Source organism: Bombyx mori, chromosome 14 (assembly GCF_030269925.1).
Source record: "Bombyx mori chromosome 14, ASM3026992v2".
NCBI classification, from domain to species: Eukaryota; Metazoa; Arthropoda; class Insecta; order Lepidoptera; family Bombycidae; genus Bombyx; species Bombyx mori.
This window is the reverse complement of record NC_085120.1, coordinates 8,084,736-8,098,632: the sequence shown is the minus strand read 5'-3', so window position 1 is coordinate 8,098,632 and position 13,897 is coordinate 8,084,736. Positions and strand designations below refer to the sequence as shown.

At 38.8% G+C, this 13,897-nt stretch overlaps 1 protein-coding gene across 25 annotated transcripts in view; it reads right to left on the bottom strand.

The window, feature by feature from the left end:
- LOC101738029 (AT-rich interactive domain-containing protein 2) overlaps positions 1–13,897 on the bottom strand; it is a 49,004-nt gene that overhangs the window by 23,366 nt on the left and 11,741 nt on the right. For 15 of the 25 annotated variants that reach the window (XM_038015353.2, XM_062672094.1, XM_062672091.1 and 12 more), the window contains exons 12-21: positions 13,551–13,694; positions 12,514–12,683; positions 11,725–11,843; positions 10,483–10,565; positions 9,786–9,905; positions 3,311–3,379; positions 2,515–2,610; positions 1,823–1,853; positions 1,694–1,749; positions 589–1,035 (exon numbers count right to left, since the gene is read on the bottom strand). In XM_038015353.2, the coding sequence (XP_037871281.1) occupies positions 589–1,035; positions 1,694–1,749; positions 1,823–1,853; positions 2,515–2,610; positions 3,311–3,379; positions 9,786–9,905; positions 10,483–10,565; positions 11,725–11,843; positions 12,514–12,683; positions 13,551–13,694 (1,335 nt within the window). The remainder of the gene's footprint in view (positions 1–588; positions 1,036–1,693; positions 1,750–1,822; positions 1,854–2,514; positions 2,611–3,310; positions 3,380–9,785; positions 9,906–10,482; positions 10,566–11,724; positions 11,844–12,513; positions 12,684–13,550; positions 13,695–13,897) is intronic. The other 10 variants (XM_062672093.1, XM_062672098.1, XM_062672110.1 and 7 more) reach the window with 6 other exon arrangements.

Here is a 13,897-nt window from a genome sequence, read left to right as displayed (position 1 = left end):
ACCGGCACGGTAACGGCGCGGCTCTGTATTGTATTTTGGTTACCGTAGTAACGTTATAAAACATATTGTACGACATACGATTGAAAGGTCAAATTCAAATGACAAGCTAATCGTTGGGATGGAGCGGTGCCGTTGGCGTGCTTGCAGTGTGCCTTTTTTTCCTACCTAAGCTGATAGCCTTGAGAGGCCATTTCAGCGTAACCTTAACTAGCAGGTGAACTCGCGGGGCTCAAACCTGACGACGTTGCTAACACTAGCCCTAGCAAGAGCCGTGCTTCGCAGAATCTACCACCGGATTGGAAACGCGACCCACTGAGAAAATCCGGCGAGAAACTCAGTGGGCTGTGTCTGTGGGTTAATATACTTGTCGAGCCCCTCGAGTGTTCGACGAGAACAATAACGGGTGCTTGAGGTACCTAAAAGCACCGTTAGTGGAGCGAGAGGATCCGAAATTACATGTATTGGACGACGTCGACTACTTTCCATTCTGTCCACAGGATCGGAAAACCGGCGGCTACGATGAGAGGGTTCTCGTGTCGTGCAGCTTTTTCGAAGTGGGGTTGCAGTATGCCACGACTCTTTACAAACCTCCTCGACTTTGATCTTCTTCGACGGCGGCTCGGTGTACGAGTGATCCGTCACCACCAAATCCAGCGCGTCCTTCTCCTTCAACTGAACCACCCCCGGCTGCGTCACGGACTCGCTCTTCACCTGAACGATCTGTCCCTGTTCGCTCTTGAACTGCAATAGAGGCTGTATCTGATCACTCTTCAGTTGAACGATCTGACCTTGTTCGTTTTTTATGTGTATCAACTGGCCGTGGTCGTTTTTTATCTGGAAATATTGACCGCCGACGAGGGCCGAGTCCGATATCTGTATCAGCGGCGTCGAATCGGACTTCACTTGAACTATCTGACCGGTCTCTGTTATTTGGATGGTCGGAGCGTTGAGCTGGGGCGCCATCTGTACGACTTGTACGGGAGGATTCGACTTCTTCTCGAGTAGATCTGCTAACATTTTGTTTTGTGTCGTCTTCTAGAGTCAGAAACGTTTATAATAAATTTCCTATAACATATTAACTAAAGAAACATGTATACATACACAATTTACATAACAAACAAAAATGATTGTTTTAAAATTTCGTAGTTAAGTAAATATTATTCAAATACTATAATAATTTAACGGGTCCTTACTATTATTTTCACATATAATGAGTTCTCGATACGTAAGATGTAATATAAGTATACTAATTACTGGTGGTAGGACCTCTTGTGAGTCCGCACGGGTAGGAACCACCGCCCTGCCTATTTTTGGCGTGAAGCAGTAATGCGTTTCGGTTTGAAGGGCGGGGCAGCAGTTGTAACTATACTGAAAGCTTAGAACTTATATCTCAATGTGGGTGGCGCATTTACATCGTAGATGTCTATGGGCTCCGGAAACCACTTAGCACCGGATGGGCTGTGAGCTCGTCCACCCATCTAACCAATAAAAAAAAGTGTATAATATTGTCGGGGAATTTTTCTGCTCGTAACATTCTACCCAGTCTTCAAATATTGGAAACTCACAAAATCAAAAAATTGTGTTAAGAGCCCGATAACCAATAGTGTTTATATACATATATGATTGAGTAAACAATATTTCTAAGAAAATAAATGTCGAATAAATAAATAAATAAACACAAGATCGCACTCACAATAGTAAACTGCGTTTGATCGTCGATTTGAATTTGAACCGGTTCTTCTTTGGGCACTGAAAACGGAAGAATCCAACAAAATCATAGTATAAAGACGAATATTTATATACTAAAAACAATATAACTTACCCAATATGTCCTCTTGAGTACTGATGATGACCTAAAATTAAATAACAAACACTAGTTTAAAAACAAAAAACTGTTTCAACAAATAAGACATCTGACACGCACGTACGCACGCATACACGCACGCGCACACGCAAATACGCACGCACCCAGCGCTTTGAATTTAACGGCAACATAAAACAGATTCGGTTGCAAAAAAAGCGCCCCAAATGAGACGGAACACGAGATTGTCATTGATTTAATAAAACCATATCGATATCATAATTCTCCTGCCCTTCTCCTAGTCACCTGGGATCGGCGCAACACGTTTTCTCCTTCCATACTCCTCTATCATATATCTTTTTTTTTTATTGCCCTTGTAGGCAGACGAGCATATGGCCCACCTGATGGTGAGTGGTTACCGTCGCCCATGGACTTCAGCAATGCCAGGGGCAGAGCCAAGCCGCTGCCTACCGCTTAATACTCTCCACAAGCCTCGTTTGAAGAAGGATATGTCATAGCGCTCGGAAAACACCGTGGAGGGGAGCTCATTCCATAGCCGAATGGTACGTGGCAAAAAAGACCTCTGGAAACGCACTTCTTCACTCACTCCCCTCTTACACATATCGTCTTTCACGCAATCCATCCATTTCTTCTTAGGTCTACCTCTTCCACTATATTCTTCTACATTCATATCGATATATTAATATATTTACCTTCTCGCTTTGCGTCGAGGGCGTCGTGTTGGCAACTCCACCCGGCGTTATTATTGTGGTGCACTTGATCAATGATTCTGGGTCTACGTCCATGGCCTAAAATAGACACGACAAAATCATGTAACATTATAGTAATGTTTAGTCGCGTGAATTTTAAAACTATTTGTATACACCTAATGTCTGTTTCCTTTTTCACGAATATTAAAATTTAAATTTAATAATGTTTCGAGCACGTAACCTTCATAAAAAAAATTGGTTTCAAGATTTCTTTAAAGAAATTAAAATGTTACCAGATTCATAAAGAAAAATCCTTGTAATTTTTCCCAGTTTTGGGGGCAAGATACAAACTTGCTAGAATATGACTTCCACAGAGTAGACAAAATATTGAAATCAGTTTTAATTATAATTTTACTATCGATTTTTCTTTTTTATTTACATGCAATAATTATGTATGGGTCTTTAAATAACTTCGATATAATGTGTTGTATAATAATGTCTGTGTAATGTATAAATCTATACTAATATATAAAACTACATTGGTTTTTACGGATGTTCCGTTATAACTACTGAACCATGCATCTGATTGACTTGAAACTTGGTATCCATGTAGAAAATACATGTACTTAATGGATAGGCTAATATTTATATGAGTGTTGGACCCCTACACCAGTTGTGGGGGCGTTAATGATGAGAATCTTTGTGGGGGTGAAAAATAATAATGTTAATTTTAAATGCCCAGCGAAGCGGACGTGTACAGCTATGTTATGTATAAAACAATAAACATATCTATATATACCTGGTTGGATTGTACGACCACGGTTGACGTTGTCGGCACACGCTGCTGATTCTGCTGTCTTTGCGCCACCTAACATCAAATATATAACTTACAAACCATTTGAATAGAGATATTTAAATAATTTCTAAAGATTGTGATTTTGAAAATTTACATTAAATAGAACACCAGAGAGGATGCTTTATATTTTTCTCTATAATATGTTTTATGGTTCATTCATATTTTAAATTTCTTTATCGTTATATACATAAGAAAGTAAATTTACATAACATTCTAAATATATTGCAACACATGTCGCATCAGTCGTTCGTGATCACGAAAATTCTCAAGTATTTTAAACATTGAAAATAAAATTTTACTTGGAAATTTATTTATGAATTTTCAAAATACGATAATACTTTCTTATAACTCCAGAAAACGTATAATTTATTCAACTACGTCCAACGGCAACTATTTTATTGAACGAACCTAATTGAGATAACAAAATAACACAAAAAAACTTCAACATGCTTTTTCAAAAAAGCTTTTATTAAATACATGCTTTGTGTAGTGTGTGTAGTTATACTCAATTTTTAGTTAGTTTCTACTCGATTTTATTTGCATGCTATTTTCTACATTGGCAGCCACTACGGAAACTTTGAACATCAAATCGAATTATTATTGTTTCGAAGCATGCTTCAACTAAATTCATTAAGTAGTTACCTAGCAACGACACTAACTTTTCGGAAATAATATTTTTATTAACTACATATTACATTCAATTTCCTAGGATTTTCTTTAAATACCTGAGAGTTGGCAATAATTACATTTAAAAATGTTTTTTTTTTCTTTATTCTACAGTTTTCTTTGTTTTTTTTAATATTTGATATTTTTGATTAACGGTTTAGATCAAAACACATTCATGCATTTTTAGTTTTTAATTGTATCAATATTTTATACCTCGGATCTTGTTCGTGGTGAAACCCCTGCTTTTGATAGTATTTAAACTAAAATATTAATATTTTTTTTAAGTTTTTTTTTTTTTTAATAATCAGGTCATGTTTTTTTTTACTACGGTAGGAAAATATATGTCAATAAAATTGTCGGGAATACAACATCTGCTTGATGAACTTCAGCAAAACGAACACAAAGTTCTAATGTTGCCAACTTAAAAATAATAATTTTCACTGACATTAAATTCATATTGATGTGCCTTTGGAAAACATACAGCATTGTATTATGAAGAAGCAGTGTGTACTTAGCTTAGATTCCTTGTCTATGTCCAACCATAGACCGTCAATTTAGTTCCATCTTTAGCCGCTAGGTGCTGCCAGCAAGTATAAAGGGAGCGCAGCCATCTTTGATCTTCATAGCGTTGTGTACTTTCGTACTGTGAAGTCGCAAGTCCACAAATATTTATTCGACTTCTTATTAATTGCAAAAAAATATTTATTTTGTGTTTCTATGAGTGTTATTTTGCAATCATTACGAGTATTATTTACCAATCCTATCATCGGACGCCATGAATCACGCTTCATCTGTTGGAGGTGATGTTGAGTCAAGCTCCATAATTTCCGAGAGGGAAGATGTCCAGGCGAGACGCGATGGAGACGCCTCGCGTTCGAACAGCTCGTCAAGCGAAAAAGAACAAAAGGAGTCTCTGCGTAAGAAACGACGGGATTCAAAGGTAACGGTCGATCTTCGAATCGGCTCGTTATCCCACCAGGTCAGTGACGTTGTAAATCTAATAATGCATCAACTGTGTGTAACAATTGAATGTAACGAAAAATGTTGTAAACAAATTGATCTCGTAAATACAAAACACAACAGATTTAAACTAATAATCTTTGTAACATAATTACTGAAAACTTTGACAAATCGTCTCCGTCGTACAAGTTACCCGTAAAAAGCGTTTTAAATTGTATACGGAAAAAAGGGCCGTATGTATAGAAATAACACGTCAAAGTTTAATTTCCGTGGTCTCTAACAAAGTATCCTGTTGCCAACGCACCACTCATTGAGGAATTTTTGTTTGATAATAGTAAATTGAAATCTATTCAGTCCCTCTGAGGGCTACAATCCTATTTGTCACGATCTCGTACAAAAGGTAAGCCAAACATTATAAACAATCATAGTCTGTAACATCTGGCACAATCCAGAGGGGGGGCAATTGAAGACACCGACGGGAGGCACTGAGTGCCACCAAAATTGTAATAATTTGTAAACCATGTATGGTTACCAAATACCGTAAAAAAAAAAAAAAAAAATAACAAAAAAAAAAAAAAATACCTTTTTTCTGCGGAAGAAAAGCGACGGATCAATGCGTCCAATTTTGGATCTTCGAGAGTTGAACAAGGTCGTAAAGATAAAACACCTAACTGTTTTCGGACACCTAGGTACCAAACTTTCTCCACCCAGGGGACTGGATGATAGAATTGAACATTTCTCAGGAATATTTTTCTAGTATCAGTCGCAAAATTTCGTCGATACTTCTTGAGGATCAGTACCAAGGTACCAGTATCAGTACCTCCAGGAAGGAATCGGTACCTTCTTATGAGTTAGTATGAAATGACATGCCTACCCTTCGGTCTGGCTTCAGAGCCACACCTTTTTGCTTCTATAACATGCGGGTCGCAGAGACCTTGCGTGCAAAGGGAACTCGAGTGCTAGTGTCTACTAGACGACTTCCTTTTTGGTCGACCAAGACAAATCCAAGTTGAAACTTCAGGCTGCAGAAGCTGTGAAGCTTTTGGATTAACCTTTTTTGCTTCCATAACATGCTGGGTCGCAGAGACCTTGCGTGCAAAAGGAACTCGAGTGCTAGTTTACCTAGACGACTTCCTTTTGGTCGACCAAAACAAATCCAAGTTGAAACTTCAGGCTGCAGAAGCTGTGAAGGTTTTGGATTATCTGGGCTGGCATGTCAATTTCCATTATATAGGGTGCTCGGTCGCTCGGTCGCGGAGATATTGCGTGCAAAGTCGAGTGCTAGCTTACCTACACGACTTAATTTTGTTTCACCAAGACAAATAAACGTTTTTGTTCCCATAGCATGCTCGGTCGCGGAGACCTTGCGTACATAGGGAAGTCAAATGTTAACGTACCTACGCGACTTTCTCTTGGTCCTTGAAGACAAATACACCTTTTTGCTTCCACAGCATGCTCGGTCGCGGAGGCATTGCGTGCAAAATCGAAGTGCTAGCTTACTTACACGACATGATCTTGTTTCACCAAGACAAATAAACGTTTTTGCTCCCATAGCATGCTCGGTCGCGAAGACCTTACGTACATAGGGAAGTCAAATGTTAACCTACCTACGCGACTTTTTCTTGGTCCATGAAGACAAATACACCTTTTTTGCTTGCATAGCATGCTCGGTCGCGGAAACATTGCGTGCAAAGGGATGTTGAGTGTTATCCCACCTACGCAAATCCCACCAGGTCCATCAAAAGAAGTCCAAGTTGAGTCTTCAGGCCACATAAGCTGTAAAGCTCTTGGATTATTTGGGCTGCCAAGTCAGCCTTACAAAAAATCAATTAGTACACTGGTTCAAGAGATGACATGTCTAGGGATTCGATGGAAAATTGCGAGAAACGAAGTGGCCACTCAACAACATCCTAGCTCAAACTCTGACGGAATTACATCAATCTATGCTAACTTGCAAATTTTCTTGCAAAGTTTCAAGAAAAGGGGTAAAAAACAGGCCATCCTGCATGTGTTAACAATTAAATGCAGTGCTGACGCGAAGCCACATGATAGACATTGCCGATACACAAAACCAACCATTTCCTGGCAACGGAAGCTTCGGACATGTGTAGGGGTTATAAATGCAGTGCTGACGCGGAGCCACATGTCAAACATTGCCGAGACCCAAAACCAACCATTTCCTGGCAACGGAAGCTTCGGACATGGGTAGGGGTTACAATTAGACAAAATATTAACGTCCTGTCTATGGTCAGCTCAACAACAGAAACGGCTCACCCACAAAAGAGCTATTTGCAATGGTAGTGACAATCAAAATGAATCTGAAAGTATTTCACTAACGTTGACCTTTCGATTTTTAAACCTAAGCGATAAGTTCAAGATAACTGTCAGCTTATCTCTCGGGGAGATACAACATCATAGCCGACAGGCTATCACGAGGAAATCAACCTGCGAAATGGCACTTTTTACCACAAGTGACCACAAAAGTTTTTCGAAAGTGGGGTCATCCGGATATAAACCCATTCGCCGACCAAGATTGGATACCTTCAGCAGACCGTAGAGGATGCAACTAGCATGGAGAATTCCTCCTCTCAACCTTCTCCCCAAAGTACTGACTCACTTTAACAGTGTCTAGGGAACCTACCTGGTAGTGTTCCCAGACTGAGCGAAAGCATTTGGGTTTCCAAGCCCTCAGATCCCGAACGCTAGATAACTCGCACGAAATCCAAAACCTGCCTCCTCCACAGGTTAAACATTAACCCTGAAAGCTTAGAAAGGAGGGGGGGGGGGGGGGAGGTTGTACAAATAATGACTGGTCTAAACAGGAGATTTGTTGAAAATTAGCTGGTGTCAATCCACTTTGTCAGCATACTTACCAGCAACTAGAAGATGGTGCATATGGTGCTACAGTTTTAAAATTGATCCTAAGTCTGCAGATGTTGCCAAATTCTTTCTTCTTTTCCAAAAAAAAAAAAATTTTGCCTATAAAACAATCCTTCTGCATCATAAAGCAGCGCTGTCAACTTTCTGTGGTCGAAATACATGTAGGACAGCAAACATTCTCAAGCTCTCTAATAAAAATTGCTATTTTAAAAAAGCCATCGGAATAGCTAAACAAAATTCAACTACTTATTACAATTTTACTAAGTGTAGTCCCATTCACATGAGATCCGAGAATAGTTCTAAACTGGTTTTCTTCAAACCCAGCCACCACATCACGCTTCAATGTAGCTTGAAGGACACCAACAACCATGTTGCCGGCTACGGGACGCAGAGTTAATGACCTTACTTTGCTCAACATTTCTAAAGACAGTTTCTTTGATAACAGAGAAAAACATCTTTCTGATACCAGTCTTTGGGTCTAAAATTGAAATCCATTTTCGTCAATAATCTGCATAAGTGCTTTCTAAACATGAAACTAAAGACATGCCCGGTAAGATTCGTAAGGACTTTTTTCTATGTGTGTTGTCACAAAAGCGGCATCCCGTACTGTAATTGGAAACTGGTCTTCGTTCAACCTTACGAGGTAATGGCATCAACGCATCTCTAAGAAGTGGTAGATCAGCAGTAGCCTCTGAGATGGATTGATAATGAACCAATGGACGAAATACTTTCTAGAGGCAATTGCAAATCATCCAAACGTTTACAATAATTATTGCCGAATAATAGAGCTTCGTAAAGATCCTCACGATTCTTTTTTTCAACACATTTACTTCTACATGATGTGTATACATCATTTATACAATTTATACATTTTCTTGTATATACAAGATAAAATGTTTATTACAAACTTATAAATATTTTTTAATTATTGAATTAACGTGGAAGTTAACAACTGTTTTTTCGATTTAATAATTATATAAATTATGAACATTATCATTGCGCTTCATAATTTTATTATGGCTTTACCTACTTCATCATAGCGTTGTGCTTAATAATTTCACCAGCAGATAACAAACACGTCTTCATAATACAATGCTGTATGTTTTCCAAAGGCACATCAATATTACGGTTTTACATAACAATAAAACCGATATTATGTGCCGAGAAGGAAAACATACAGCATTGCAGGAAGTTCTTCCTGGTGAAGACTATGAAGATCAAAGATGGCTGCGCTCCCTTTATACTTGCTGGCAGCACCTAGCGGCTAAAGATGGAACTAAATTGACGGTCTATGGTTGGACATAGACAAGGAATCTAAGCTAAGTACACACTGCTTCTTCATAATACAATGCTGTATGTTTTCCTTCTCGGCACATAATATCGGTTTTATTGTTATGTAAAACCGTAATATTATGTATTTTAACACGTTGACCGCCGTGTAGGTCACCGGTGCCATACATGGCGTACTAAATTAATTATGTCGATTTTTTTTACTAAGCGCCTAGATTGCCTAACTATGACTTTTGTTTGTTAATATATGTTTTAGTCATTCAAGTCTCTTAAAAATAAATTCATTGCCAGTACCTTCGGATTCATATTTCATAGAGGCTACTAGATATTCCGGTGCCTTAGCATAAAGATCGAAAAGAGAAATCCACATAATTACTTCAGTACGCCACGTAGGACACTGATGACCTACATGGCAGTCAACGTGTTAAAATATTAATTCAATATAATATGAATACAATGTCAGTGAAAATTATCATTTTTAAGTTGGCAACATTAGAGCTTTGTGTTCGTTTTGCTGAAGTTCATCAAGCAGATGTGTTCCCGACGATTTTATTGATTTCTATTACTACAATTTACCAAAAGAGCATTTTACAAATATTAGTGTTGTTAGTGATGCACTTACTTGCGGTTGCGATGTAGCGGGGCTTACTTTATGAGCGAGCAAGTGCTTGATGAGGGTCGTGTTGGAGGGATTCGATTCCAGCGCCTGTGACAGATGAGGATACACTGGCAACTGTTGGGACTAAATAATAGATTTTAGAGAAAAAAGACGTTGGTTAGTTTATAATAGAAAAAAAAGACGTGACTAATTAAAAAGTTTTAGTATGACAATTCAAATTTAGAAGAACTTTACAACACAAGTAACACTAAAGAAATGGTATTATAATAAACTGCAGATTTTTCGGGAGAATTCAGAAGTTGCCAGATTTAGATTTTTACTTAACATTATTTGATATAACGTTAGAAATACAATGAATTGCGTTACTTTTTGTCTTTATTGTTATCAAACATTCATAAAAACGTTATAATAATTGAATATGCAATTTCGAAAAGGGCACATGTCGCATATTTTGTCAAATACGTTTTTTTCATATACATGTACTTTTGAGGCTTACCTACACCCATTTTATATTAATTCCAGTAATTTTCAATTGCTAATTAACACTAAAATATATCTCAAAAGTTAATATTTTAAATTTTACATTGCCTTAGAAAATAATCAGTTTTTTTCATTTCCTGAACATTTTACATTTTCAGAGATGTGCCCTTTTCGAAATTGCATATTCAATTAAATAGATATAAAATTCACATCTCGATACCTGCGCAGCCTGCGTGACAGCCGGCTTCACTTCCACAGCGGCCTTGTTCGTCAACTGAGCCTTGAGTATGGGCGACGACGGTCCTGGAAGGTTTATACAACTTAGTGGCGAGTTCCTTCAATCTATATGTAGACTCAAATACCGTACAACTTTCGTGAAACAATTTCGAACAATTTAGTGTCCGTTGCGGAACTTATATGTACCAAACTGTATCTTCCTCATTCCGGAGTGATAGTGTGTGTTGAAGTTTTAATATTTTTATCAGTGTTTACTACTTTTACAACTACACTAAAATAAAATTAAGTTACAAGCTTCATAACTGTTATCGTTCCAATATAGTTTTGTCATGTAAATAAACCGTTATAGTTGTTGCAAACTACATACGTGGCCTTTATATGTAGTTGTAATTGTAAATAGACATTTCCATTCTGTGCACCCAACGGAAAGGTCACTGGTCTGCTGCTACATTAGCTACACATAGCCTACATTGATGCGTATACAGATTGGTCACTCACACAACTAAGGGCGGCGCGCTTGTCGTAGCTTGCAACAACTATAGCTTATTTTTTTTTATCTGAGTGGTAGCCTTTTAAATAATACGGGCTACGTACTTGAAAATAAGAAATACCTCAAGTGTCACACCGAAACGTGTTGCTGCTTCACGACAGAAATAGGCAGGGTGGTGGTACTTACTCGTGCGGGCTCACAAGACATCTTACCAGTAATTATTTTATTTAATTTTGAGGGTATGTTTTTTGTCACTAATAGATACATATATATGTAGAATGATAACAAAAAATCATACTTTTTGTTTGAATAGATTTGTAATTTTTTTTCTGATAAATGATAAATGTTTTTGAAGTGAAAACTTCTTTAGAATCGTTGTGATTTCAAACCGGATGCAACGGAAAAAACGACAGGTAAGAGACACAAATACAAAAATGTGTAGGATGAAGCCAGCAAAGAATGAGACAGAAATATTCATACTATTTATAACAGCGCCATCTGTGAGATTTTTTAATACTAACGTGTGTATGAAAGCTCTTGTAGTGAATTTTAATTTAGGATTATACGTGAAATTAAAATATCAATTCTCAGAGGGCGCTACGTTACAATTATTTACTAATGACAAAATTTTACATATACTTAAGACGTTTAGGATAATTGTATTTTAATTTTGGAAGGTTTCACTTCTACCACGTGTGAATTGCACACATTTTGTTTTTTTTACATATAATTTACCTGCAGTGGTATTGGTCCTGTTCTGCGGGTTCCTAGCCCTGATCCCGATGTAGGCTTGTTGCGACTCGCCCGAGGCCGCCGTCACCGGGTTGGGGCCGACCGTCCCGCCGAATACAGTCCTGCAATCACACCACCGATCCTTAAATCCAGTTACGGTATCTTTCGCTCAGATCTAAAGTTCATCCAGTCATAGATGATATAGAAATTCGTAGTTAAATTTCAATGGTAATTTTTTTAACCTATTGCATAGCTTTTATCGCGGGCTTTGAACGCGCCGACCGAATCAAGAAATTCCGTAACGAAAATAAAACCTAACACCCCCACTCCGCCTACCATGTAGCTCGCGTTCAATACATTCACACGTAGCGCTTGCGTAGTGTTTGTGAATAAACGCGCGGCGTGACGTCGCACATCATGAAAAGTCTGCCCATCTCTCCCTCGCGCGGTCTAGCTTAAGAGTGTGAGTGGGACAGTTAATGTTTTGCTTTTCTTAATGTTTATAAATAAAGCGCGGTCTTATTTTATTATTGTTTTCATATTAAATTATTATTGTCTAATTATAACTGCAATAAAAAATGCTATGCAATAGCTTTACCGCGGCAGACCCCGAGTGACACACATTTTTTTTGTTCTCAAACAAATTTCGCATCTGTCAAATATCTGGTTTTCTGTACTAGCTACCGCCACAAGTGGAACTTGAAGTCGGTCGATAGTTTTGATTAAAAGCAACACCCTGTATCGTATATTAGTCGACATGGCGGGGTGAGGTGGGGTGAGGCGGGGCGGTACCTGACTAGTCTGGGGAAGTGTCCGGGCGCGATGACTCCCTTCCTGCCGAGCTTGGTGCAGCAGGCCAGGTACTGCCGGTACACCTCGGCCGCCTCGCAGCTGCTGTTGTCGTTCAGCGGCAGCGGCTCGTAGCTCGAGCGCAGCCATGCTTGAGCGAAATTTTCATTTTCCTATTGTCACGTCACAAAATTACTATCAATTTTGTACTTTTAGAAGTATACTAGCCGTGCTCGCCCGCTTCGCAGGGCATTCAAAATTAACATTATTTTATTTATTGTCATTATTATTAGGGAGCCCTACACTCATATAAATATTAGCCTATCCATTAAGTACATTAAGTGTATTTTCTACATGGATACCAAGTTTCAAGTCAATCGGATGCTTGGTTCAGTAGTTATAACGGAACATCCGTAAAAACGACTGTAGATTTATATATTAGTATAGATATCGATTTTAGTAGTTTTTGTATTTTTTTAGTAAAAAGTGTTTTTTTTACTGACGATAGGAGCTCTTGTGAGTCCGCACGGGTAGGTACCACCATCCGGCCTATTTCTGCCGTGAAGCAGTAATGCATTTCAGTTTGAAGGGTGGGGCAGCCGTTGTAACTATACTAAAACCTTAGAACTTTTATCTCAAGGTGGGTGGCGGCCTTTACGATGTAAATGTCTATGCGCTCCGGTAGTTTTTTTTTTTGTCAAGCGGAAATCGCCGGACTTCTGCCCTTCTCTGGGGATGGTGGGCGGGGTATGTCAGAGTCGAACTGACTAAAACCTCCTGTCGCTCAACAACCAACATCCAAACCTCGCATGAGACAGAGCTCATGAAAAGGCAAAGGGGGGAGAGTGAAGCGTTTAGTGCGGAGCACATCTCTCCCATCACCCTCCCCCTCGGTACGCCGGGCCGGCGGTCGTCGGCGCCACGACCACCAGCCCTCTCGGTCGGCAGGCTGTCCGAAGCTCGCCTAGATGGCGCCGGTTAGAGTGGGTCGTCCACCCAACTAGGCAATAAAAAAAATAAAAAAATATATGATATCAAACCTGTATAGTTCTTTGTTGCATGTGAGATTGCTGTATCGATGAGAAGGGTGCTGGAGTCGTGGTCACCGTGGTCGTGGTGGCCGCTACTGTCGTGGACGGCGCTGGCTCTGGTTGCTGTACTGGTTTCGGTGTAGTCGGGGTTGGCTTCAACGAAAAAACACTTATTGCAAATAAAATAATAATTTGTTTACACTTATTACCTTACCACTGATCGTCATGAGAAAAATAAATAAAAATAAAAACAAAATGAATTACAGCAGAGTTATTCGCTAACTTTTCTTAAGACTTTGTCGCTTTTGGTCTGCTAATGGAGCTTGATTATTAATTACTATTATTATTTATTTTAT